At 44.0% G+C, this 27,487-nt stretch overlaps 1 protein-coding gene across 4 annotated transcripts in view; it reads left to right on the forward strand.

Annotated features, from left to right (window-relative positions):
• SEC11C (SEC11 homolog C, signal peptidase complex subunit) overlaps positions 1 to 27,487 on the forward strand; it is a 249,361-nt gene that overhangs the window by 14,658 nt on the left and 207,216 nt on the right. For 2 of the 4 annotated variants that reach the window (XM_069627067.1, XM_069627064.1), the window contains exon 2: positions 20,742 to 20,795. In XM_069627067.1, the coding sequence (XP_069483168.1) occupies positions 20,754 to 20,795 (42 nt within the window). In that variant the 5' untranslated portion in view covers positions 20,742 to 20,753. Of the gene's footprint in view, positions 1 to 4,236; positions 4,270 to 18,219; positions 18,272 to 20,741; positions 20,796 to 27,487 lie in introns of those variants that run through there. The other 2 variants (XM_069627066.1, XM_069627065.1) reach the window with 2 other exon arrangements.

Here is a 27,487-nt window from a genome sequence, read left to right on the forward strand (position 1 = left end):
CACACAGGTCGGGCTGTGCAGGCGTTGAGCCCATGGAGGTTTTTTTTTTTCTTCAACATCATCGCATGTGGGTGTTGAGCTGCACCCTGTACCTTCCCCCCTGGGTGTCACCCCCCCCCCCCCAGGTCGTATGTGGCCATTTTTGATTTTTCATTTTAGTTTAGTTAGTTAACATTCGATTTGATAGTTAGTTTAATTAGGTAATGTAGGTTTTTTATAGTTAGTGTAATTAGTTAATATAGTTTAAAATTGCTTGTCTATTGTGCTTTCATGTGATGGTGTGGTGCTTTGTGGCTTTTGAAAGCATCCACTGTCTGTTCCAGCTGGGCCCTTCAAGCTTGTCTTGTGTATGTGTTTGCAGCTTGGGGTCCTGACTCACATAGGCCACTCCTGCTTCCCTTATCCATGGGCTCGCAAGGATGGTTCGGTGTTACAGTCTATTTCACAAGGGCTTTGGACGGTCATATATGTGGCCTGCCTGCTGCTGTACTACTTGTGTTAACACCCCTAGTGGGGATTGTAGGGGTCTTATCGACGGCATTTCAGCATTAGAAATTGGTGGTTTCATGAATCTGGTGTCCATTAATTGCTATACATTGTGTTGTATGTTTATTTTCTTTAATGTACATGTGCTTAATGCACTTCATGCTGTAGAGAGTGTCTGCCACCCTTTGCCTGTCAAAGTCACACTGATGGTGGGATGAAATCTGATGTACGTCTCTGACATGGTCCAGTTACAACCAGCATGAAGAGACACACACAGGGGACTTTCCAGCATTAATTCTGTGTTTTGTGCCCTTCATGCAGGAGAATGAGCCTCCAGACCACCTTTGCCGGTAGACATGGGCCAGTGTACGTCTGGCAGCTGGCCACGTTCGGTGGTGCAGACATGCGCATGTGTGCGCAAGCAGTGCCAAAGGGCTTGTGCTCATACATCCAACAGATTCAGACGTGTTTCCAGGAACTCCAGGCAAGGTGAGCAGCACAAGGGGCACACACCACAGCCAACCTTCCACCAGGCCTGTTGCACATGCATGTTAAGTAGCACCACTGACGGTGAGCTTGGACAGTTATTGGTGTTGAAGCGCACAGTACAGCTAAGATGAGTTGGTGGACACATGGCAAGTTGCTTTCCAAGTTGTCAGGGGCACATGCAGGGGCTGTCGCACATATCCTCCAGTCCACCATGCTCCATAGAAGCAGATGTATAAACCCAGTAGCATTCAAAGCCAGAAAAGAAGAGCTGCGCACAGGGACACCCAGCGAGGGACATACTTGTGTGTAGTGCATATCATTTGCATGTTCAAATTGACACATGTGCTACCTCTTTTATTTGGGGGATGCCAGAATAGTACTTGTACTGAAGTCGTACCTCGCTATATGCGTGTAGCTGCTTACCCAGGGACCATTGCATGATATGTGAATCTTGACACATTGGTCTTCCATTTGCCACGCACCCACGTGCGCCTGACCTACTGCATTGACAGTGTATGAACCATCACGGGGGAATCTTATGTATGGGTACAAAGCAGCAGACAAGAGTGTTTGTGGAGGGTGTCCAGTTAAAGGGTCGACAGTTAAAGGGTCGACTCATTTTGGTCGAATTGTAATGGGGTCGAATGGTCAAAGGATCGAAATTGGTCGAAATGCATTTAAAAACTAAATAAACTTTGTAATGGTTTTTAATGCATTTAAAAATAAATAAACGTTACAATGGTTTTTATTTGATATATTTTTTATTATTATTGTTCAATAAATATTTTTTATTTATTTGTTGTACTATTTGTAATATTTTGAACATTGTAAGCAGGTAACATTAATAAATAAATATATAACTGCTTTTATTTCTTAAATAATTAAATATTTGAATTGCTTTGTAACAAGGAAAAAAATGTACTTTGTATGTATTACTTTCTGAACACTAGATGGTGCTGTTGTATTACTTTTAACATGCATAGTAATGTATAATTGTTTTCTGTTTGTAACATTTGACGTATTACGTTTCGTGCGTCGACGTAGACGCCATTTTTGAAGTCTTTTGCTCGCGTTTCGGATGCCTGTTGCTCGCGCTCCCACTTTTAATGGATTTTCGGATGGATTTTTTCTTTTTGCAGATTTTTTTCTTCTGCTTGGATGCTTTTTTACTGGATCGTGTCTTGGATTTTTTGGCTTGGATAACCTGTTCATGGATTTCGGTTTTCGACTTCAACGGATGACGGATTCACTAGGCGAGGATTTTTTTCTTCCCTGGTTTTTTCCTGCCTGGATGGATTTAACTTTTATGGATTTTTTGGCATGGAGTACGCGTTTTCGGATTTGGGTTTTTTCTTCAACGGATGGATTCAGCATAGAGTAGCTATTTGGATATGGTTTCCAGCATTTGGTGTGTGTTTTCGGTGTCCGGAGCTGGCGTTTTTTTTTTTGGTGAGTTTGCTTTTATTTGTTATTAAAATTTTAAATTGTATGCTACTGCTTCTAGGAATTGCATAGGTTCTGTACTTTCAAAATTGTTAACAGTGATTGTGATTCTTTCTTCATAGTCTCTGTATTTTTTTTTTTTTGGTGGTTGGTTGGTTTTCTAGCTATTGTTTGTGATAGTTTTATTTCTTGTCTATTTTGTTCAGATTTTAGATTGTTGATGAAGTGCCATAAGTTTGGGTTTTTGGTGTTGAATTCCTTATTTATTTTGCTCTGCCACCCCTCTTGTACGTTGTTTGTTCTAGGCCAGTTTTCTTTCACCGATGTATAGCAATTCCATATGTGTATTTCATATTTTCCCTTTCTTCTGTTACATGTCTTGTTAGTTGTCCAATCCACGTGCACTCCATATAGTCCATTAAATTACTTAATTGTTCCTAATGATTTGTGTAGTATTCTGATGCAATCAAAGTGTCATAATATTTCACAACCATGTCCTCTTTTACAAAAGCTAACGCATATAATTTCTTGATCTGGTGCTGGAATTCCGTGTCCTCTATGTACATTGTCCGTAATCCTAATTTCTGAATTTTTTTCCATAATGATTGTCCGAAATGAAAAAAACACCCTTGAATATGTGTCTCTGGATATATTTTTGAAAATGCTTTTATTTGTCCTTGTTCAAAATCCATGATTTTTTTTTTTTTTTTCGGCAATAATTCTTTAATTTATATATACAGCTGTACAGTTCTTCCGATTTTCCAGACATTAAAATGAAAATTAAAGGTATCAATGTCCCATTTATTGTGCCATGAATGCTGTAAAACTGAAGAAATGGTGATGGACATGTTTTAAAAGTAGCGTCTCCATGCCAAGTAGTTGAAACCCCCAAGTGTGTAATATTTTGAAAAGTAGTAAAAATTTACATTTTGTCACTGTTTATTTCTAACGATTTCCACAGAAATTGCTCTCCCACTCTGCTATAATGTTTGGGAAACGAGTGTGCAGTCAAAGTATCTTTTGCTTAATGTGGAAAGTTATATATGGAATACTTTAATGTCGAAAAAATAATCAAATTTCTTATTTTTTAATTATATATTTTGTGTGGGGGGTTTCGCATTTATATTGTTAAATAAAAATGGGGGTTCGGGGGCACCCCCCATTTCAAATAAACTGTGTGAATGACTTTCTAATTCGCTTATTTAGTGTGTGTAATTTACCGTTTTTCCAGTCAGGTATACGCTATTCACTCGGTTGTTTTAGTCAGCTGCTCTGTCACTTTCCTGACGCACTGACAGTTTGTTTTCAACCGTCAGCTGTGCTTATTGTTCTAATACAAGGTGCTTTACCCTTCATTTACTATCATGTCCTTTAACCCTTTTTTATGTTCATTGCTATTTCAATAGGCTAGCCCTTTGTTTCGATGAAAAGACCCGTGTATATTATGTGTGTTGTTTGTCGACCCTTTGACTTTCGATCCTTTTGTTTCGATTGTATGACCTGTTTACATTATATGTATGGGTTGTCGATCCTTTGACTTTTGATCCTTTGGTTTCGACCCTTTTGTGTTTCGATCCTTTATTTTCGATCCTTTGACCTATAACCTTTGTGGAGGAGTTACTTGCTTTGGGGCATGTATGGTGTTGTGTGTGTGTGTGTGTGTGTTATAGACACACACAGATTAGTAACTCTTACTGTCTTTGCAGCATTGAACTGCTCCTGTTACCGGACCTGAGAGTGCGCAATCCGACTCCCCTCTCCTGCCCCTCTTTCCGGTTATCCTGAATACCAAAGCCTGTCCAGACAACATATCCCTGACCCTCCTTCCCCACCATGGTCTCAGAGGCCTGTGTAAGTTTGACCTTGCAGGCGCCCAGATCACGGAGGGAGTGGTTGGTTTGTGCCACTCCTGCGCCTGGACACCGGAGCATTGACACTACCCATCAGTTGGTGCTGCCTCATTTTATATTATGTACCAAACATGGTACACATCATGTTGTAGCATTAAGTGTGCTAAATTGTTTGTTCCATCTTTGTGCTTGTACATGTGCTTTGAAATTTACTGCTACTTCAAGTCATCAACTGGAGACTCTTCAAGTGTTTTTTGCTGCCTACAGGCTTTTTGCCTGGCTTGTGTGTTTGGCTCCTTTTGAGTTATGTTCGATTTGGTATTTTTGCCAGTCAAGGTGGCCTCTAAGGGTGCTGGACACTATTTACATGCAAGGTGGAAGATGGAGACAAAGGGGTAGGGTAATCCTGTGGCCAGGTAGACTTCAAGGAAGAAGGCTACATACCCCAGACACAGTTGTTCAGTAGGTCATGGTGATATGTGAATGAGGGAGGGTGTTTGGTTGTTGGACAGTTGTCTTGGCCTACAGTGTGATGGGCACCCTGACATTGTTATTGTTGTGTCCTATGTACATGATGTGTTCTGTTGGTCAATGCCTGTTCCTGTGTTGTGTTTACCTTTCAGGTGTGAGGGGATTGGTGTGGTTTGACATGCTGGGGTGTGCACATGGGCAATGTTCACATGTGATGTGTAGAGGACACTGATGGTCACTTGATTGGACATGCATGTATTGAGTGCATGCCCCTACTGACACACACAGTCGCACTATGATCCACCACATGTACATCCACCCTTCCATGTCCACATGTGCACACAGTTTGCCTTTGGGGACCACTGTGTCCCTGCAGCACATGATCTATGACCATTTGTGGATCCTGTACATGCATCGATTGTTTATTTATTTATTTTGTCCTTTTCATGTGATGCTCAAGGTGTGTCTCTGACACAATGGCTGGTCACTATGCTGTGTGCTGAGCAGTGTGTTGCAGGAGACGCACACAGCACACATATTCAGGAGTAGGAATTTTGCCTTGCCCAATGTGCATGTGAACAGGCATTGATTGTTATGTTCATGCTACAACTGTTGGAATGCATTTGGGTATGACTTGTTTTGTGTGGGAGGTTGTTGGCTAGTCATATTCCATGACAGTCATTGTGTGAAGCCACTTTCCATTTATCACATGTCACTTCGCATATTATTGGTAATGTGTTGGGCTTTTGCTATTGCTTGCCATGTCATGGTGTGTCAGACAAGGGTGATGTGGTTTAGGAGGGTTTGGATGACATACCAGGGATTGTGATGGCCTGTTTTGCAGGGGTGTGTGATACACACCTTGCATGTGTTCCTTTTGGTCCCACACAATTGTTTGTTTTAGTAGCTAGGGATGCACACAATGTAGCACTTACATGGCAACTTTCTCAGGGTGGTAAGGTTGTGACAATTGACTGTCTTTGTCATCATCGATTGTCACCTGGTATGTGCCAGGCCTGTGTGCACTCCGCAGGGGTGGGAGCTTAGGTGAAAAATGTAGCCACAAGCTGGGTCCGGGCTGCCTCGCCACGTGCCCTATCCTCTCCCATGGGCAACGCCTGTGCCTGTGGTTGGGGATGTGGGGGCACCACCATGTCCACCGGTACACCCTGTACACCCTGCCATGTAGCAACACTGTGCAGGACACATGCTGCCACAATTATCCTGCACACTACTGGGGGTGGATAGAGTAGCTGCCCACCAGAGCGGTCAAGGGAGTGGAAGCGTGACTTTAGCACTTCGAATGTGCGCTCCACTATGCCCCTGGTTACAATATGGGCAGCATTGTATCTTACCTGGGGTGGTGTGGTGGGGTTCCGGATTGGCGTCGTCATGTGGTTGCTCAGAGGGTAGGCACTGTCCCCTGGAGAGGTGATAATGGTTGTGATTATTGGGGTTTGTGTATTTGTCTGTGCGTGAGGGGCATTTGTGCTCACCTAGGAGCCATGTGTTGCCATACTGCCCAGCTTCCAGGGCCTGGCTCAGGGAGGACATTCTGTATATGAAACTGTCATGGGTGGAGCCTGGGTAGTTTGCATAGACAGAGGTGATGATTCCCTTTACATCGCATACCACCTGCACGTTGATGGAATGCTAGTGCTTGCGGTTTCGATAGATGTGCTCAGTGGCCCTAGGTGGACGTAGGGCCACATGGGTGCAATCTATGGCACCGAGCACTTTGGGGAAGTGTGCCACGCTGTAAAATTCCTGGACTACGGCCTGCCTTTCTGCGGGGTTCTGGGCATGTATATGTGCCTGCAGACTGAAGGGCGCTCAGTCATGATTTCCAACACCTGGTGTAGGCAGCTTGACAGCGTGGCCTGTGAGACCCCCCCCCACTATGGCAGTAGTCTGCTGAAATGACCCAGTGGCCAAAAAATGCAGGACATTGAGCATCTTCTCCAAAGGGCTCAGTACTTGAGAGCAGAGGGTGGGGGATGTAAGGTCATCTTCCCACTCCCTGACCAGGCGATTCATCGTAGCTGGATATACGTGTTAGTTGTTTGCGCGCACTTTTATACTGTGCGCGAGGTCGCTTACGCCTGCCTTCCTGTGGCGGACGTGTTGACGTCTGTGCACGTCTTTTTGCTTGCGCTTGTTTCCCGTATTCGATTCCATGAATACGAGTTGTTCTTGTGCGTGTGGGCATTCCGTGTATTTCCCTGCAGTACTTCCCCAGTTACGCCTTCTTTTTCACTCGTTGCTCCCCATTCCGCGTGTTAAGCCCCGTGTCCCGCCCCCTTTTTGGTGTGTGCGCCGACGTTGTGCGCTTTTCCTGTGCGCGTCGCGCACGCCGTTCGGGTTGTTGCAATGACGTGTGCGCCCGTGTGCACCACGCAGGGATTTGGCGCACAACCAGTGGAAAACACACGCAGGCTCTTCCTTGAATCGCGCGCGCGTGTGCTTGCTTTTTCAGGCTTGCGCCACCTTGCGCTAAGATTTTCGGCGCACATTTGTTCCATGATTCGGCCCCTTAAAATGAAATGGTAGTGTGTCGGAAATGCGAAATTGCCATGTTTGCAATTCCTGCAATACTGTCTTTTTATTTCTTTTTTTCCTTTTCTTCCTCTTGTCATTTTACCGAGGTTTTTATACTGTCAGTCACCACCACAGTAACCTCAGGACATCCAGGCTTGTCCTTTTTGTGCAAAATGTTTAAGGACACTGAGCACTGTCTTTGGGTTAGCATTTCTAACCTTTTAAGCCTTCCACAGTGCCAGGGTGTATTTGGAAGAATGGGTATGTACAAACCATGCCCAAAAAAAATCAAGCGGACAGAACCTTTCTACTTACTCCCCTAGATCTTGAATAACCAGGTTCTATAGACAGGAAAGCTTGAAGGAAATATGGGTACTTTTTAAATGATGGGTTTCGAACAGTGGTTCAGTTGCAGACAAAAGTTAGGGTTTGCAGTGCACTGTTTTTTTTTTTGTTTTTTAAATTCACAATTTATAAAATTTCAAACAATGCATAGAAATCAATTACAAACAGTAATACCTGAGATTTGTTGGTGATGCACCCACAATGCTCACATTTTCCGGAAAAAGTAGTTTTTCTTTCCTGTGCATATTGAACTCTGTTCTCAGTGGACAGAGGCCAAAGAAAAGTGAGGTAAAAAAATACAAATTGGAATCCATCTAGAAAAAATAAATACCAACATTGGATGGCACTGCTTGTAGTTTGCCCTAATTCTGATCTTGTTCAGTTTGTTAATTCGCAGTTCCTTTTTTTAGTTAGTCCATGACTAATTTAAATGTATGGGGTTGAGTGTTATTCACAGCAAGCAACAGTGCTGTGAAGACCCATGTTGGCGCCAACATGCAGCAAACCACTGCATGGTGACGCCTACCTTTCACTTCTTCGTGTACAAACGAAAAGGGTTGTTTTGAGTCTTTAGCACCACATCACACAATGTATTTCCTATATAACTACGCCGAAAAAGAAGTGATTGTGTGAAATTCTGTTTGTCTGCTTCTTTCAGAAGGACTGTTGTCGCACAGTGTTACAGATTCAGGGTCCTCTAGTTGTCTACCTTTTAGAGTTGCAGGTTCTTCTTGTGATATAGAAAGAGCTTTTAGAGACTTATCGTTGAGTGCATTTGTTGTTTAGGGAGATGTTTTTTTTTGGTCACTGTTCATTTTGTGTCTGTAGAGATCTGAGGTGCTAGGCTCGCTGTGGTTTTCGTGCTGCCAGTCTGCAGGATTCGCGACAACTGTAAGGTACAGGCATATACCAGCGTTTAAATATTTCTGCCTGCTAAAGTTTTTCCTTTTTTTAGGCAATGAATGAGATCGGGCTTTTGTTCGAAATTGTCTATTTAGTATTAGAACAGCTGATTGGCCAATCTGCAGGCTATACAAACTGGTGTAGCCCGCAGATCTATTACAGCCTGGAAAACATTGCAGCCGCTTGCAGCCGCTTACATCGAATCGGCACCGGCAATAGTTAAGGTGTGTCGCGTTGCTGTGTGTGCGTGTCTGACTTGGCTCTGCATCCTCACGGAAGCGATCGTGACGAATCCTTGGTTGTCAGAGAGATGGGACCACACGCCTACAAATCAACATTATATTTAAGCTTTTCAACTGCTGATTTTGTCCCTGCATTTCCTTGAAAACTAGTAACAACTGCAGTTACTTTACCCATTTAAATACTTCCATGCACCCCCCGCTGCTAATTACCTCCCACAACCCTATTAAAACAAAGCCACAGCCAGGAAAACGAGTGTAGTATTGCAGCTTCTACTCCTACACTGTGTGTATGTGTGTGATACAGGTATCATTTAACCTCACTGGAAATAAATCCTTGGAGTGGCTCAATGAAGAAACAGAAGAAATACAGGAAACTATTCATATTCGAAAAACTCATTTGTATTTTTTTTCTGATTTAATAAAATATTGAGGGTGTTCTAATAGCTATAAACCTGTGCTTGGGCTGTACCGGCCGTTATGGTCCCTCATACGCTTGGGCCTTTCACTTGGTCTTCAGGGCCCATAACGCCCAGTACGGCACTGGCAGCAAGTCTATAAAGCTTTATTAAGGCTGAGTCGAGTGATTGCTAGGCTTTTGGATCTGTAGCGTTTATTGATGCTTTTCTAGAATGGGAGGTTCCGTTAGAGGGTTTGTCACTTAAAAGCGTTTTCTTGGGAAAGGTTATTGTGTAAATTGCTGTTAGTGCTAGGAAGTAAGCAAGCCAGGGGATGGTGGATTCTTGCATTTCGCTTACCAATTCATGGGTAAGTGCGTTTTTATTTCTTTGCCACACCTTACCTTAATCTGAGTACCCAACTGATTTTTTCTAATAAGCGTTTTTTCAATCACAATGTTTCCTCTCTAGTGATAAAAAAAATAAAAAAAAGGATACTCCAGTTCCAGGTACTTTACAATGTCTTTTTACTGACATTGACTAACTGCATGGCCAACAATGCTTTCAAATGCTAATGTAGTTTTTATTTCTGTCTTTTTCCGCCCTTTTCTTTTCCCTCAACTTCTGGAAATGTCCGAATTGGATTAACTCAAACCATATGGGTCGTATAACTTTGGTTTCTAAAAATTGTCTCACTTGTCAAAATGCACCTATCTGTACGACCTTGTTGACACTCTATGCATTGAATGATCATCTATATTGGTTGGCTTTGACCACCTAACTGTTTTGCTTTGTGTTTGGGTCTCTTATACGTATTATGTTTATTTTCTTTGTACTTTTTTACTTTAATGTACATTTAATATGTATCCTCAGTAGAAGAGCCAGTCGCTCGAAACACGTGTCAGGCTACATCGCTTTCTGATTAAACCACAAACCATTTGAATTCCATACCATTCCATACCGTTTTGTGCGCAGTGTGTTTGCAAAACAACCCTCCTTTCTAGCTGAAGCAGGATCAGCAATTGCTTGGCTTTGTGGTTGGGATATGGAGTTAGATGGATAAATGCAAGATAAAGACAGAAACAGACAGGAACAGGAAACCGGCATAGGAATCAGTTTGTGTGTCCTGAGTGCTAGTCAAGGGCCCTTCTTTATGATGCCAGATGACATCATTACAGTATATGGCACGGGCAGGATTCACTACCCACGCTCCTAACAATAGGATTGGGTAAGGGCATAGTCTCCGCCTTGCTCACAATTGGTTGGATATCAGAAAAGTGGTGTTCTGTTTATGAGGTGATTTTTACGGTATCTAGAAACACAGACATTTCCTTTACTGAAAATCAGTTTTTTTTTTTTTAAGAACTTTATTTTTGGCTTGCATGTCACAGTACACTTTGTCTATTTTGCATCCACATTACACAGATTCACATTACAAAATTTCCAACCCCACTCCCCCTGCAATCAATAACATCAGGTGCATGTCCACGTATATACCCACAAAGTGAGGTCACGTATGGCAGACTGAGTGGCATGGCCCATCTTCCACGCTGTCATTGTCCGAGTGTTCAGAGTCTGTGGAGGTTTCATCTAAGTATGCCCTGAATGGGGCCCAAATGTCTTTTGGTTTACATGGAGCAGATATCATATTAACATAGTTTTCCTCACATTCATTCACATAAGTGAGGGTCGCAAGGAACTGTTCTGTTGTTGGAGCCTGGCCGCTCTTCCATTTTTGGAGGATGCATTTCTTTGCTACTGCGCAGGCGACGTTGAATAGTCTCCTTGTTTTTTCCGGGGCCTTGCCAATTTCTCCAAACAGGTATTTAGGTGGATTGAGGTGTGTAGGGATTTGTGTTATTTCTTCAAGGATGTTGGCCACTGCGAGCCAGAAACCTGCTATCTGGGGGCAGGCCCAGTACATATGAAACGAATCCGCGCCAGGGGCGTGGCATTTCGGGCAATTGTCAGGGGTGGTCTTATAGAACCTTGCCATTTTGGCTGGCGTGTAATGTAGTTTGTTCAGTACTTTGAATTGTATCAATCTCAGGCCTGCATTGAGTGAGATTTTCTTAGATAGGAGGCAGTATCTGGCCCATTTCCCCTCTTCGATTATAGTACCCATGTCTTTTTCCCACGATGCTTTGATGGTGTTAGATGATTTCGTGTGGGATGTTGTATAATTTGGACACCCCAGTGCCTGCCTGAGAATACAATGATTGGTAGCATGCATGCTCGGGGGGTTTCGTCTGGGAATGAGGGCCACCTTTCTTTGAACGCGGCTTTCATTCGGTGGAACTGTAGGGTGGCTAGTTGACTGCTCCCCACTGTGTTTGCGAAGTCTTCAGGAGTTACAAATTTACCATTGGGGAACATGGTTTTCATAGTGAATTCGTATTTGGGTAGCCAGGTTTTCTGGATGGCAATGTCATACGCTGGCTTAATGCCCGGGAAGTTCCAGAGAGGGGCTTGGGAGTCATAATGGCAGTCTATGTGCAGACGCTTGCTTATTGCAGCCCATGCCGCAACTGTGCAGGAGGCGGGATCAAACTTGCAATCATCTTTATGTGACTTCGTAAATATGATGGATCTCAAATCGGTCGGGCGGACCGAGTGACGCTCGATGGGTACATGTGGGGTGTTATCCGAGGGGTCCTGCCAGAACTTTGCATAGTCTGCCTGTGCCACGTAGTAGTACAACTCGAAATCAGGGGCGGCGAAGCCTCCCATATCATAGGGCTCCACCAATTTGCTCCATTTCATTCTATTCGTGCCACCGTTCCACACGAAGGTGGTGGCCATGGAACGCAAATTGTCAAAAAGGGGTTTGCTCGGCCATACAGCCACATTACAGAAGATGTATAGGAGTTTAGGGAGTATCGTCATCTTGAGGACCGCTATCCGGCCAGCAAGAGATATGGGGAGTTTGGACCAGAGTTGAAGCTTAGTGTCTATGGCTTGTAACGTTGATTCATAGTTATCTATATAGAGAGAGTTCTTGTCGTGGGAGACCAGAATCTCCAGGTATCGAATGTGATCGGGAGCCCACGACAGGCCATGAGTGTTTGTGGGGCAAGCAGTGGCACGTGTCAACGGAAAGATTTTGGATTTAGATGTATTTATCTTGTAGCCAGAGTGTGTAGTGAATTCGGTAATCATCGCCAAAATAGGGGACCGGTTCTTTTCTGGTTCCCGAACATATAGTAATGCATCGTCTGCATACAATGAAATTGCTTGGTATACCCCGGCCATTTTAATACCCCTAAGGTCTTGTTCAGCTCTGATTGCAGCCGCCACTGGTTCAATGGTGAGGGCGAAAAGGATGGGTGAGAAGGGGCATCCCTGCCTCGTACCCCTGCATAGCGTAAATTGATTGGATAGGGTACGGTTGGTTAGAACTCTGGCCTTAGGAGAGGAATAAAGTAATTTGATGCATCCTATCAGGTAAAGGCCGAATCCGAATTTGTGAAGAACCTCGAACATGTACAGCCACGATACCGAATGGAACGCTTTTTTGGCGTCAAGAGAAATGACTGCTGCTTGTGCCTCTGGTTTAATTTGTGCCAGAACACTGAACAGTCTGCGCAGGTTCAGGGCCGTGGATCTCGTTTGGATAAATCCGCATTGGTCGGGGTGGATTAAGGTGGTCATTTTGGGGAGCAGTCTGGTGGCCAGCACCTTTGCGTAGATCTTGGCGTCCGTGTTAATCAGGGACAAGGGACGGTAGGAGGAGCGTTCGTGTGCCGAGCATATAGGTTTCAGGAGCACTGTGATGACTGCGTCTGACATGGACTCTGGGAGTGAGCCAGTGTTCATAGCCTCCTCCCAAACGAGGGACAATATAGGGGCGAGTTTCGGAGAGCATGCCTTATACAGGTCGGCGGTTAGGCCGTCCGGCCCTGGAGTTTTACCCGCTGCTAGTGTCTTGATCGCTTGAGCTATTTCCTCATCCGTCATGAGTTGTTCAAGGGACCAGTTATCTTCTAACGTTAAGCTAGGGAGGGAGATCTTACCTAGGTATGACTTCATGTCGTCCCCTGTGGACCTATCATGGTTAGCGTAAAGATTGATGTAATAGTCCGTTAACTCAGAGTTTATTTCATCCTCCCCGTGCACAGCCAACCCCCCATCTGTTAGAATACTCGCAATAGGGGTGTGGGTATGGTCGTTGCGGAGTATACGAGCCAGGTGGTGGCCCGCCCTGTTGCCCTCCCCGTAGTTGCGTGCCCTGGTCGAGATGGCCATGCATTGTTGTTCTTTGGTAGCCAGATCGTTGAAGGTTTGGAGGTTTAGACTAATGTCTGCCAAAAGACGTTTGTCGTGGGTCTTGCTGTAGGCAGATTCAAGCGATTGCAGGATTGATTCTGTGTTGCCCAAGTCGGTTCTAACGGTTCTGAGGAGACCAGACGTTTTGGACATAAGGTTGCCTCATACCCACACCTTAAATGTTTCCCAGATGGAAGCCAGCTGCCCACAGAGCCCTTATTCAGTTGGAAGAACTCCTCCATCTCCGAGTATAGAGCCTCCACCACATTCGGGTCTTTTAGTATATTGGGGGGCATCCTCCATCATTGCACAGGGCGATGGATGTCGGGGAGCAATATACTAAGACTGACGGGGGAATGGTCCGAGAGGGTGCGCGGGAGAATGTCACAGCATTTGATGGAGTTGATGAGGGGGGAGGAGATAAGCCAGTAATCTATTCTGGATTCAGAGTCATGGACCGAGGAATAGAAAATGTATTTTCTGTCTGTAGGGTGTGTCCCTCTCCACGCATCGGACAAGGCTAATTCCTCCTGCGCTTGGTGTATAATGTTGGCTGTTTTAGTGAGAGCCCTAGGCTTAGTTGAGGACCTATCTAGCGTAGTATCAAGGCTTCCGTTGTAGGACCAATTTTTGAAAGGAGGTGTGTGTAGAATTCTGGCTCATCCAGGTTCGGTCCGTATGTATTGATCAAAATAAATGTTTTGCCAGCCATGGTACCCCCGACCACAACATATCTGCCATTTGGATCAATTATAGTTTTATCGGTGGAGAACCCTAGGGATGGATGTATTAGCGTGATGACGCATCTGTTTTGGGAGGAGTATTCCGTGTAATACCTATTGTTTCCCCACTGTCGTAGGATACTGTCGTTAGTGGGATTTAATGCATGAGTCTCTTGGAGCATAGCTATATGTGGATGGCGCCTGTTAATGTAGGCTCCTACTTTGCTGGCTTTCGCTCTGTTGTTTAACCACTGGATATTCCAGGTGAGCAGTTTTAGTTTAAGCCCCCCGAGTGCGTTAGTTTTTTGCGCCATTTCCGTATGTCATACAAGAGCGTGGGGAAGTAACTTGTGGACGTTCCCAAAGAAGGGGACGAGTGCAGCAACTCTGCTTCGAGGAGGAGCGCATCTCATCCGGCGTTGCTGAAAGGCAGGGGGATTCTCCCTGCTGCATCCTGTTTCCAGCGTTCACAGTAGCAAATACAGACCAGTCCTGGCTGCGGCTGGGATCAATGTGAAGGAACGAAAGTTACACGGGTTGTTGCAAGTCGTTCTGATCAAGTTCCTGACTCCCGGGCGGAAGGGGTATCGAGGCCTCCATGTAGGCCAAAGCTGAAGCAGGAGATTCGAAGAAGTGTGCTCTTCCAGCATGTTGTATACAAAGTTTTGCTGGAAAAAGAAGGGCGCAGGGGACCTGTCTCAGACGTAGCTGGCGCTTGACAGTTTCGTAGGATCGTCTTTGAGTCTGGACCCCTGCGGAGAAGTCCGGATATACATGGATGTTGTCGTTGCCGAGCCGAAGGGGTCCTTTCTCTCTCACCATTCTGAGGATGGCGTCCCTGTCCCTGTAGTTCAACAGTTTGGCAATCACCGTGCGGGGAGGAGCCCCTGGTCTGGGTGGTGGAGCGAGGGTACGATGTGCCCGCTCGACGAGGAACTGGGATGAGAGTGCCTCCTCCCCGAGGAGAGATTTCAACAGGTCTTCGATGCGGGACTCCATTGGGCCTTTGCAGAAGCGCTCTGCGAGGCGACTATGCGGATGTTGTTCTGTCTGGATCGGGATTCCAAATCGTCGCATTTATCACTGAGTTTATTAATTTCCACTCTGAGGAGTGCGATATCGTGGGTGTTCTGCCGAGTAGAGTCCTCATTCGACCCAATTCTGTTTTCCGCCTCTGATTCTGGCACTTTCCTTGTCTAATCGAGTTTTAGGGAGCCAATCGTGGAAACGATATCATCAAGTTTGACGTTGATGGCCAGGAAACCATTCTGAACTGTTGTCAGCAAGTGATCAAACTTCGTATCTTCTGCATTTAGGGGTGTGGCCGGAGACTGCGGGTCCGGGCGTTCAGGAGACGATTTCGAGCTTGTAAAGGAGTCCATCGGTCCCGTCTTCCTGGACTTGGGCGCGTTCTTACCAGGCATTGTGGAAGTGTAGAAACGGCCTGTGCCTTGCCGGGCGAGGGGGCCGCGTGTTAAAGGAGAGCTCAGGAGAGAGAAGGCGTGAATTTACCCGGTGTAATTTGTTGATAGAAGCACAGAGCCAGCCGTGGGGGGGGGGCACAGGATATGTTCGATTCGAGTCAGAGAGTCCCACAAGTGCCCCGCATCCAGCCGCCGTGTCAGGCCAATCTCACGTAGCTCTCACCTCGGGAACAAGGGACGGGGTCGGGAACGTCCGGTCCAGCAACGGTGCGAGCGCCTTCCACCTAGGGAGGGAAGGGCACAGTATGTCCAAAGCACGTGTGGCACGAAGTTTCGTGCCCACAGTTCGCTGGTCCCGCCCCGTCCACCGCGAGGCCCAGCGTAAGAGGGAGCCGCGGCGCTCTCGTAGATTCTCGTGGAACTGTGAATCGGCACGAGCCTGCGGTCACAAGGTCCACCAGGGTTCCCAGGCCGGGAAAGTCCGATTTCGGTCGGGATTTCGCCTGCAAGGTCAGGATGTTCTCCGGGAACAGCGCAAGTAGCTTGGGTGGGTCGATGCGATCTGGAAACTGGGGATAATTCAATCAGGATTCATGCCGGAGAGGAGCTCCTTGCTTAAGTGGCCATCTTGTTGCGCAGCAGCGCCCCCTTCAAAAATCCGATTTTTGACAAAAAGATATTTCTGCAGTTGCCACCTCTTAGTAAATCAGATACAAAGGTTACATATTTTGTGCAGCACAAATAAGTCCAAACCTCCAGTCCGTGCGACCTTGCTTCGCCTTTCTGACACATTTTGGTAATTTTACACATTAAAGATTTGGCCCACGATTCCCCAATTGTATACTCAGATGCAAATTGTCCCCAAAGATGTATGTACAAAATTTGACATTTGCATCATGGATGCTTTTCTGGTAATACAACATATATCACCGTTTCTGTCCAGAGTGTGTCACGACATTCTACCAAGTTTTCAAACGCTGCCCACAATTCCACCTTTACGCTGTGAAAATACCACATTTTTACCAATTTCCGCAGCTTAGATATAAGTCTTTTTAAGGTTCTTTCTACAATAGTCTTAAGACAAATGGGAGTCATTGTCTGTCATTTTCATTCTTCCCAGCTAACACCAACTGGCAGTTTCTTTCAAGCAGGATGGTGGCTTCTCTCTTAATTGAAAGTTTTATTACCCTTCACACTTGACAGGTGAGAGTCCCAGGACTGCTATTGTGCTAGCCTGGAGCAAAGACGAATGTCAGATGAGCATGTGAAATACCTTTGTCCTGGTCTATTCAAAGTGTTTCAAGGTGGCAATTAGTGTTTTTTTGTGCTAGGAGTTTATAGTTTGCCTCTCTTCCTGAAGGAAGTTTAAGATCGTTTGTTTTTTTATAGCTTGCTACCTTGGCCTATGAGTTTTAGCCTTTATTCTCTCATTTTAAATCTTGACTTAAACAAAATCTGTGGAATCAAAAACAGCTCATAGGTGTACTTTTACCAGCAACAAATCCTTTACATTGCTAATTAAACAGGCCTTCACCCAATAATTTACTTTTAAATAGGCCAATTTTTCTTCAATCAGCAACAGCACATTTTACCACGTGTTAACAACTAATAACATTTCTTTCTTTTTAAATTCAACTTGGCAGCCCCATCTGCCTTTGAAAACACTGCCTTTACAACCAAAGTCATTTTCCTGGAAGCATGAGTTTTATCAGCACAATGATACATGAAACTAACCAGGCTTTGATAGTTGGAAGTTCTTTGAAGACAGCTGATGTTTGATACATTGTAGAAAAATATGTGTGCTTTTCCGTGCGAGTGAAAGCAGAGTCTTTGGTTGCTTTTTCAAATTGCTTTTGACTGGAGCTGTCATTCAAATGAGGCCGGTTCCTCTGAGACATAATGAATGATCCTGGGCATGGCAGGGCTTTTTCAATCGCAGTAGTTTCATAAAAAATTGATGAATTTAGCAGCAAGCAGCACTTTTAAGGTTGAACAAGGTGTCATTTTTAAATGGGAATTTTGAGATTTCCAGCAAGGCAATGCTGCCTCTTTCACTTAATTTGTAGAAAAATATTTCAGAGTACACTGGCACACTCCTGCGGTGTGTACTCTGTTCCTCCCCGCCTGAAATGTGTGTGGCAGGGTGATGCAGCCATTATTTTGGTGGTTGTAAAAACACAATTTTTAGATCCTGTCGCGCACAGGAGTTAGCGCAGCCTTTTTACTATTTCTTGCACCAATGCAGCAAGTTATGTGGTAAGGCACATCTGGGTGGGTCAATATAACCCACAGATTGATCCCTGTCGGGTTTTGTAATAAACAAAAGATCTAACTTGCCCTTGGTTGAGTCCTCTGTTTGTTCTGGGGGAAGGGTTCTTGGGTCCTGGGAGCTGAACAGGCAAGCTTGCAGTAACCCCCAGACCTCTGGCATACCATACCTCACCAACAAGTTGGTAGCAGAGTATGGTTTTGATCCATTAGCCCCCTGGTTTATCGCAACCTGCCACCTCAATGAAATAAGCATTTCTGAAATGTGCATGCCTGTGTAAGCGACACAAATGTATAGCCCATGTATTCATTATTTTATGAATATTAATCATTTTATTTATTTTTAATAATCATAGGGAATCTGGTGTCCGATTAAAGAGGAGGCTCTCGGTACCCAGTCCCATGTTTGTATCTAGTATGGCATCAAAGGTATGAGCCAAATTTGATTCAATATATAATATTTGATTACTGCCCTGCATTTGCCTTTGGACAACATCTTGTGCTTCAGCATATGACTCTTGTAAACACGTCAATGTAGTGGGCTTAATGAATGAATTATTCAAAATGGGAAGAAAGGCCTCCTTTATTCTCCCGCATTAGTTTAACAAGTAGCTGGTTTTATTGCCAGGCAGAGTTCAAAGTGCAACATTAGCTGGACGAATTTACCTTTTTGAGGCTCAGTAATAAAACGGACTGGTTCAGCCCAACAAATATTAATCTCTTGAACTAGAGATTTTGATTTTTTTTCTTTCAACCTTTTCCACTCCCAAGGAGTTTCCAATGTGGGGGATGCTCCAAGGTGAAACTCTGGCCAACTTGAAAAAAGTTGGAACAGTTGCGGGTTATTTACACTATAATGTTTCATGTAAAATCATGTTTTTATAAACTTTGTACAATAAACGAATTCAGTGATTATTTATTCTGCCTACCCTTTTCTAGTACAGGAGGGACAGATTTCTGTAACCCATGCCATGTTCACCGTTTAGCAGAGTTTTTCCCTTGAACTTTCTTTATTTCTTGCTGTCAATTTAAAGTTATTCCCAATTTAGGGGGTTATTCATGGATTATTTGCGCGGAAAAAAACGGGATTTGTGCGCCAATCTGCCCGCAAATCCCCATCTGTTAAACAGGGATTTGCGGGCAGAATGGCGCACAAATCCCATTTTTTTTTTGGCGCAAATAATCCATGACTTACCCCCTTAGTCTTTGGGTTAAATGCACTCGCGGCACAACCTTGATCTTCGATGGGTTCGTTTGTGGCACGATCCGCAATTATGCACCATGTCTAGGGCTGTCTCTTGGGTGTGCAGGTGGCCACAGTGCACCCTATTCGTTGCAATGGACAAAATGACATCCGTGATTCAGGGGTAGGCACTGTTTCAGCACTTGCTTTGCATTCAGACGGTCTTCACTGCCTTTTGGTATTCTCCTACAGTAAACCATCTTCCTCATACTTGAAAGAAACAGCACAGTTTTTCGGCAACAGCTTGCTTCACGGATACCGTTTAAGTTTCCTTTTAACTTCACAGGTTGGCTTAGAGCTTAAAACCTGCCCTCCGTATTAGGCATTGGCTAGTAATAATTGACTTGTGTTAAGTAAGAAATGCTGTGCTGTGTGTACATGTAGAATTGAGGGGGTGAATGACATTTTATGGCTGGCCAGTAGTTCGCAACTTGAATTGGTTACCCATGCGCTGTATGTTTCTTGAATGCTGGGCACCATATTGCATCAGGGAGCATAATCCTAAAAGGTGAGAGGATGTCTGTTCAGAGCGAATACTGTACAAAGTGAAATTCAATATCTCTCTTTTTTAGGAAAAGCCCTCCTGCCCCCCAGTCCCATGAAAGCATTTTGTTGCATGTGTATCAGAGGTAAACATTCAAAGTTGCAAACTGCTAGTTAGGCATAACAGGGCTCCTACCCCCTCAATTCTCCAAATACATACAGCACACAATTTCTTGATCTCCTCCAATTTTAAATTACAGGTTGCCAACGTCTAGTGGCAAGTGCATATTCTGAGGCCTTGTATTTATATATTATAATACGAATCCCAACATGGGACTACCTGTACCGTAGTGAAGGTAAGATCAAGGCTCGAGTTGTGTGTGCGGTATCAGAACACATTGACCTCTTAACCTTGTAAGGAGATGTGCAATTCTAAGTGTTTATCGAACCCAGCTCCTACACCATTGGCAAACGAATGCTTGTTTAGTCTGCAGTCCCCTACACCCTTCATGGTTCAGCTGTCCCAGGCATCTGTAATCACCCGGCATTTGATCGCAAAACCTGCTACACAGAACGTATTAACCTCAACAATGTTGGTTTTGATTTACCATGGAAAACTGAAATGTATCTATATTGTGCCAGGGGGATAGCTCAGGGGCAACACCTTTTGTCTTGGAAGCTTGACCACACAGAGCAACACATGTTTGAATCCTCGTCCTGCGCTTAAAGACTGGTCTCTATTGTTAAACAAGTAATGAAAGCTTGATTAAATATACAATTGATCCGTTCATGGTTGACGGTCAGGACATTTCTTGCCTATGTGCTGCAATATTGCCATTTGCTGCCACATACTCACTATGATCTTGCTTGTGGCCATGTATAAAGTTTGTTTCTTCACTGCAGTCCATGTATCCCATCCTTGATATTTAAAATGTATTGCTTTCATTTGTGTTAAACTAGAAGTAAATCAGTTTGCATCCTAATTTTACAGACCACCTCTGTTTTCAGAGACGATTGCCATGCAATAAAATTTGTAAACCCTTCTCCTTTGAATAATTCTGCTGGAAGGTGGCATTCTGTTGCGAAGATGCATGTGATCAGCTTGTTTATTTTTAATGAAAATGGCATCCTCTGTGTTTGTTTTGAGGTCACCATATCTCTCTTTGATTTCAGGACGGCCTCAAAATGGATTTGTTTGGAGATTTACGGAGAATGAACAAGAGGCAGGTGTGTATGCTTTCCAGTTTTAGCCCTACCTAGTAGACTGTGGTGAAGTATCACCTGTGCAGCGTTTCACAATGTCAAACTCGCACTACTAAAAGAGAGTGATTTATTTTTTTTGTATTTTTTTTTGGTCACTGAGATTGAGGGGAGTATCCAGCTGTTTATGTCCCAGCAGAAATATGCACTGAGGATGAATATTCCACAATATCCTTTTGTGTATCCATTACAGTCGATTTATCTTTATCCTTATCAAAGCACGGTGCCTTAGGTGGGCATGTGGCATGAGCAGAGCAAAATGGAGCATACAATCAAACTGTATTGATAGGTCGCTATGTACTTTACTGACGCAGGCTCTCTTCCTGAATAATTGCAGGTTTCTTTCAGTGTAGGCCAGATGTGGTGCCTGCTCTGGGCCTGTCCGTTTTGTCCTTCGATTTCTTTCTTCCAGAGGTTAGTGTAAGGGCGCAGAAAAAGGTGACTGACACACTGGTGGCCTAGGGATTGCTATAGACATTTATTAGTTAAGAAAATAAAGAAAAAAAACTAACTTTCCTTATTACTAAGAGGGGTTTACCTGCGACAACTACACTAACGGTTCTGTTGGAATGTCTGTGTAAATCAATAGTCCATCGTTCTGTGTGAAAACCCTACTTCTGTTCTTCACACTTAAAAGTAGACTAAAGATAAAGTAGACCACCTTGGTCAAGCAGAATGACTCTCTTCTCCTGGACTGGGGATAAAAATTAACTTCTATGTTTTGACTTCTTCTTAGGGGAATAACTCCCATCCCCAGGTCAACGTTGTCCTCCAAACACATAAAACAGAGTTCAAGCACTTCCCTTTGGCAGGCACACTGCTTATCATTTAACCCTATGTATCAGTCTTTTCAGCTTTGGTTACCAGGAGAAGGAATTCCTTCTCCTGGTATCTTGACTGATCCAAACAAACAGGGGGAATGTTTCCCTTTCCAAGGTCTTTTTTCACTTGGTTGCTCCACCAGGCGGCATGGCTCCCTTCACCTGGCTTTTCTTTCACTTTGTTTTCACAATGCTACACTTTCAGTCCTTCACTTTGAGGGTCCTAGATCCCAGCTTTACTGTCTCCAGACTTGGCTCACCCTCCTGACAAGTACTTTTTTGTGGGTTCGAGTCCCAGACCTGACCTTCTCTTCTGTTTTAGGCCGCTCTTAATGTTTTCTTATCTCCGAGGGGCTCCCTCCTCACCCCGTTCTGTGGGTTAAGAGTCTTCCACGACTGTTTTTTTCCAACGAATCGTCCCAGCAACCGCAGTACCTTTAGAGTCCCTGCCGGTGAGCTCTGGTCGGTTTTGGGCTCTCCTGATTTCTGCTTTGGGTTTCTCGTGGCTCCTCCCACTCTTCGTTGCCTCTCTTCCTTGTGCTGCAGAGGCTGTGCAACATTGTTCTGCACGTCTTCACTCGACTGTGCGGTCCAGCTGCCTCGCACTCCTGGACCTCTGCTTTCCAGTTGGTCTGTCCATGGCAGATCGGATAGGTACGCTTTTGCCTGCTCACTAGCGTCCCGGGCTGCTGCCTCTTCTATTTTCCACGCCAGGTGACTCCCACGCTCGCCGGGAGGACTTGACGACATGTTAAGTCCTCCTTTTTGTATCGTAAGCGTGCATAAAAGAGTAGACTGTTCATTCAACTTTTCACCATTGCTCTTCCTTTTTCTGCACCTCCTCCTCTTCCCAGTACTTGTAAAGTAGGTCTCTCTTAGGTAGACCAATTTGGAGAAAACATCTGGTGAAATAAAATGGTTTGCTTTCATCACCCATTCTACTCAATTGTGTTTTACACTCTGTGAGGAAGCTGCAAGTTAAATACATGTTAAAACGGGGATGTGAAATGTAGCTTCCCTGCATGCTTCGTTAACTACACCAGAGAGCCAGTAGCGTTCAAATTCATCAGGATAGCATGTTCATTGCTGCTTTTTTAAAATTGGCTTGTAGAAACCGTTGTTACCATCTTTTTCATGCAAAAATGTTTGCCACCATATTTGTCCAGTTCTAGAAAGAAAATCACAATTTCGAGATACCATTTTATAAGACTAACTGAAAATATTGTGCTGAAATGGAAAATCCATTAGCCTTCGAAGTCTCAGAGACCTTCATCAGATAGTAACAGACAAAAGTGAATGGGAGAGATGCATTTTAAGAGTTTTACCAAGTCTGGCATCCGAGGAATGCAGTGCTGTGATCAGTATATCTAACAGTTGCATATCTTAAAGTGCATTTAACTTGCAATTAAAACAGTTGGAAATAGTGCTTTTTTTTAAGAGTTGCTCCCATTTATATAATTTATTATTTTTTATTTTATTTTATTGACATTAGTTTTGTAAATGAAAAACAAACTTTTTTGTCATTCCCTCCGTGGTTTACATATTGCGATCCTTTTAGAAGAGGCGAAAGGTTCAAAAAAGAAATTAATAAGACAGTGGAAACAAGCAGAATTATGGAAACAAACGGAAATATGCTAAATCCAGCAACTAATTGTCTCACGTTGCGTCGATGTTTGGTAGAATCGATGAAGTTAATGGTTGCACAAGTTAGTTGGGTGTTTATCCCTGAGATTAAGTAGTTCCACCAATCCTGCATGTTTCCGTTGTTTGGCGCGAATCGTGCCAGATGCAAAGAGCGTTGGGCGACGATTTCTGGGCACTCTGTTATCAAATGTTTACTCATTTCCACGTCTTTTGAACAAAACCGGCAGATATTACTCGGTCATTTCCTTTGCGTCAGAACCTCATGAGTTTTATAGAGGTTTAGACGTAATCTTAGAAATTGATTTCTGTGGTGTCGAGAAGGAAATTTCACAAGGTATCTTGGCAAATATCCGAGCCTGTTTGATGACAATCCCAGATCTATTGACGTTAAAGCACGTAGTTTGTTCGTATTTGTTATCCAGTTCCATTGGTGGAACTTTTTTTTTTCGCTACCTGCGGAGTCGACAATAGTAGGTTCATATTGATGTTGGCGTCAAGTAGGATTGCCTTCAGTTTTACTTCACATTGATTTAATAGGCTGGCTGACGGATCATTGGTTTTTTTCATTTAGGATCTCATAGGCTTTTTCTGGTGGTGAGAGACGCATTTTTCGAAGCGCTAAAAGCGACTTCCAAACCACTAGATTGTGTAGCGAATCTAGGCCCAGTTCATATCTAATTGCAACCATTGATAGACATCGAGGTAATTTCAAGACTTTTTGCCAGAAAAAACCCTCAATTTGAGTCCAAAAGTCTGCATTTATGTTCCACCCTGCCTCGCTTCCAAATGCAACTGCAGGAGATACTTTTTGCAATTAAAAGATTATTATAGGTTGCAGAGTGAATTTGCCATGTTTAGCATGCAGTTTCGATCCTTGTTGAGCGAAAATCTTCGTGCGGGATAGGATATCAAAGGTCCAGCTCCATTCTCTGATTGAGGTGTTGAACAACACTCCGAGGTAACAAATTGCTTCGGTTTTCGTTAGAGCTTCATTATTAACTTTCCAATTGAACACTGACTTCTTTGCCTGCGTCTTTTGGCCAAAGGCAATAACTTTTGATTTCTTGACGTTTATTGCCAGGTGATTTTGAGTTAAGTAAACTTGTAAGGCTGTCAGGAGTCTTTGGAGGCCAATTTCGGTGGAATCCAGGAAGACTATGTCATCAGCATAGATTAACCAGCTTAGCTGTTTGCCATTCGCCTTCGGTGGAAATGACCTTGTTTGTGACAAAGCTGCTGGAAGGTCTGAGATGAACAATTTAAATAGTAATGCGGCTAATGGGCAGCCCTGTTTCACACCTTTTTGTTGTTACAATTTCGTCTGTTAGGTCTCCATCTGCATTCGTGCGCACACAAAATGTGGTGTTCGAATGGAGTGCCATTAAGGGCGACAGTAATTGCGATGGGCAACCCCAGGCCTTGAGTTTTGCCCATAACAGTTGTCGATTGACGGTGTCAAAGGCCTGTTTAAGGGCAACGAACGCAAGAAACAACCTTTTCTTGCGATTCAGGGCGTCCGACTTTACCAGGTTTAGAAGCAATAGGTTTAATTCCACTCCCACTCCTTTTGTGAAGCCAGTTTGCCTTTCGTCGATCAGTTTTGCTTCTTCAGCCCATCTTGTGAGCTTTTTTTGTAAAAACGTGGCAAATATTTTGCCCATAGCATCGAGCAGCGCAATAGGGCGGTAATTTGCCGGATCTTCACGGTTTCCTTTTTTAAACACTGGTACAATCACTGTTGATGTCCACGAAGCCGGAAGAGTTAGTGTTGCTGCTATTCGATCAAATAGGGCTTTGATGAAATTTACCCAATTTTTGCTATTTGCTTTTAGCCTTAAATTTGATATGCCATCCGGGCCCGCGCCCTTGAGTTCTTCAACTTTCTGATAGCGTTTTCAATGTCTTCTGCAGTTTCAGTAATGTTCCATTTGTTGCTTTCCAGCAGCGTTGGTCCAATTACGTCAGCATCCAGGGATGTGAATACAGACGTGTAATGTTTTACCCAACTTGCTGCAGACACACCATTTGATAATGCGAACACTTGTTTTAAATGGCCGTTGTTAATTAGTTCCCAGATGTTTTGCAGCATTTGTTCTGCTTGACCTTGGTCTCGGATGCAGTTAAATGATTTTAGCCAGTTTCGGTAACGTAATCGTCTCTTCACAATTAGTACGCTTGCCTTTGCATCGGCTAGTTCCTTCAACCGCCGAATGTCCTTTTTTTAGCGACTTCTTGGCTTCAGATAGTTCTTCGCTGAAAGAATGTTTTGTTTTTTGTCACTTTGATGTTATGCCTGTTTGAACATGAGGAAAATTGCATCAACAGTGGCGCGTAATTATTGTCATTACCCAACTTGTTTTCACGAATAGTCAGCGGTCAGGATGTCAATCTGACGGCTGTTTATCTTTATTCGGTTTTTCGCACTGTTTATATTTAAGGATGTGTTATATCTTGGCTGGGTGATTTTGTTTTTCAGCTCACCGAATACCGTCAAGGCATCGTGATCGCTCTTGGGCGATTTTGTTGTAGTCAGCTTCGAAATGTAACCGTGTAGACTTTCAGACACCCAAATGTAGTCTAAGGTTTTACTTAGTTGTCCTCTATGCCAGGTGTCGGCAGCGGGGATGTCGCCCTTAGTGCAGCCATTCAACATCGTGCAATGGCGCAAGCTTAGTTCGTACTCCCATTTGTGACCACGATCGGCTGATTCAGAGAAGTTTTTAGACTGATTCCCTGCGATGCGTATATTATCTTGGTTGAACCAGGAATAGTTCAGGTCCCCGCATATCGGGACGAGAGGGTCGTCAAACTGCACAAAACTAGCATCTAATTGCGCCGTGATTGATGATAGATACTCAGATTCTGAAAACATTGCAGGGTTCCAGTAAGTGGTTATTATCAGAAAGTGTGTTTTCTTTTTAAATTGCACTTCACATGTAGATTCTAAGGTTATGGCTTGCACAAACAAATTGGGGTTTGAAATGTTTATCACGGCCCATTCGAATGTATTTTATATTAGCGTAAGTAGCCCTGAAAAAGGTCGGCCAAATAGATTTTTCCCCGCAGCGTTTAGAGCCACAGAATATCCGTCACAGACGGGTAAAACACAGAGGCATGTTTCTTGCAGGCAAATTATTGGGCTTCTTAGATCCGCCGCTGATCCTGGTTGAAACAGATGTGTGAATCCTCTTGTGTTCCATGAGGTTAACAGTTGGGTCACACAATTTGACCCTTCGTTGTCCTAATCTCTCTTATTCCGGTTATTTGTGTTAAATGAGAGCGATGGCTGCTCTCTGAGTTGATTCCACAGATCGTCTCTTTTCGATTTGTTAGGGCCGGTGGTTTTGGAATCATTTGAGTTGACAATGTTGGGTGATGACTGATCTTCACATGTCCTTAGATCGAAGCCAAAAAACAACAGGTCATCTTTGGCGTCGAGCAGTGGTTTTGCTACGTGTCTTGATTTCATGTGAAGAATGACCCAGTCGGTTCTGCGTTCTGATTTGTACTCTACGATCGCTATGTCGTCAGACAATATGTTGCGTAGTGCTGGGACATAGTGTAGCAGCTTCATTATATTGGCACGATTCAGATTTGCATCATTTTTTTCCTCAAGGATATTTTCGATTTTCCAATTTCCACCATCGTGATTTTGGTTGCCCAGTTAATCGGTTTTTTGAGTTGGACTTTAGCTGGGAATTTTTCGGCAAGAGAGCTGATGTTTGTTTCGGATTAAGCTTCAATGCAGGAGACTCTACTGCATTTGATGTGATTTTATTTGAAGTTTTTCAATTCGGGGTCATATTGGACACTGACGACGGTCTATCTTTTTGTTTATCCTTGGGTCTTGAGGATGCCTGAGGCTTGAAAAGATGTTCAGTTGGCTTTCACGCCGCATGGTCGGCTTGGAGGTCTAGCCGGGGCCGGGGACATTTGTTGCCGAAACTGAGGAAAGTCGCTGAGGAGTCTTCGTCATCAATTAAATAGGTAGAAAGGTCACACAGATCGATTGAAGCACTTGAAGAGGGAACCTCTGAGACAATAGACTCTTCTCGTCTGCGCTTAGCAGTTGAAATTGGTAAGCGATCTAATTCTTTAGTGGAAATGAATTTTTCTTTCGGCTTGTCCTGTCTGGGTCCGTGTCACTTGTTTTGGCAACGTCAGGGCGTGGAGGGGTTGTCAGATTTCTTATAA

The sequence above is a fragment of the Ambystoma mexicanum genome, chromosome 6p, assembly GCF_040938575.1.
Source record: "Ambystoma mexicanum isolate Mex_15411 chromosome 6p, UKY_AmexF1_1, whole genome shotgun sequence".
NCBI classification, from domain to species: Eukaryota; Metazoa; Chordata; class Amphibia; order Caudata; family Ambystomatidae; genus Ambystoma; species Ambystoma mexicanum.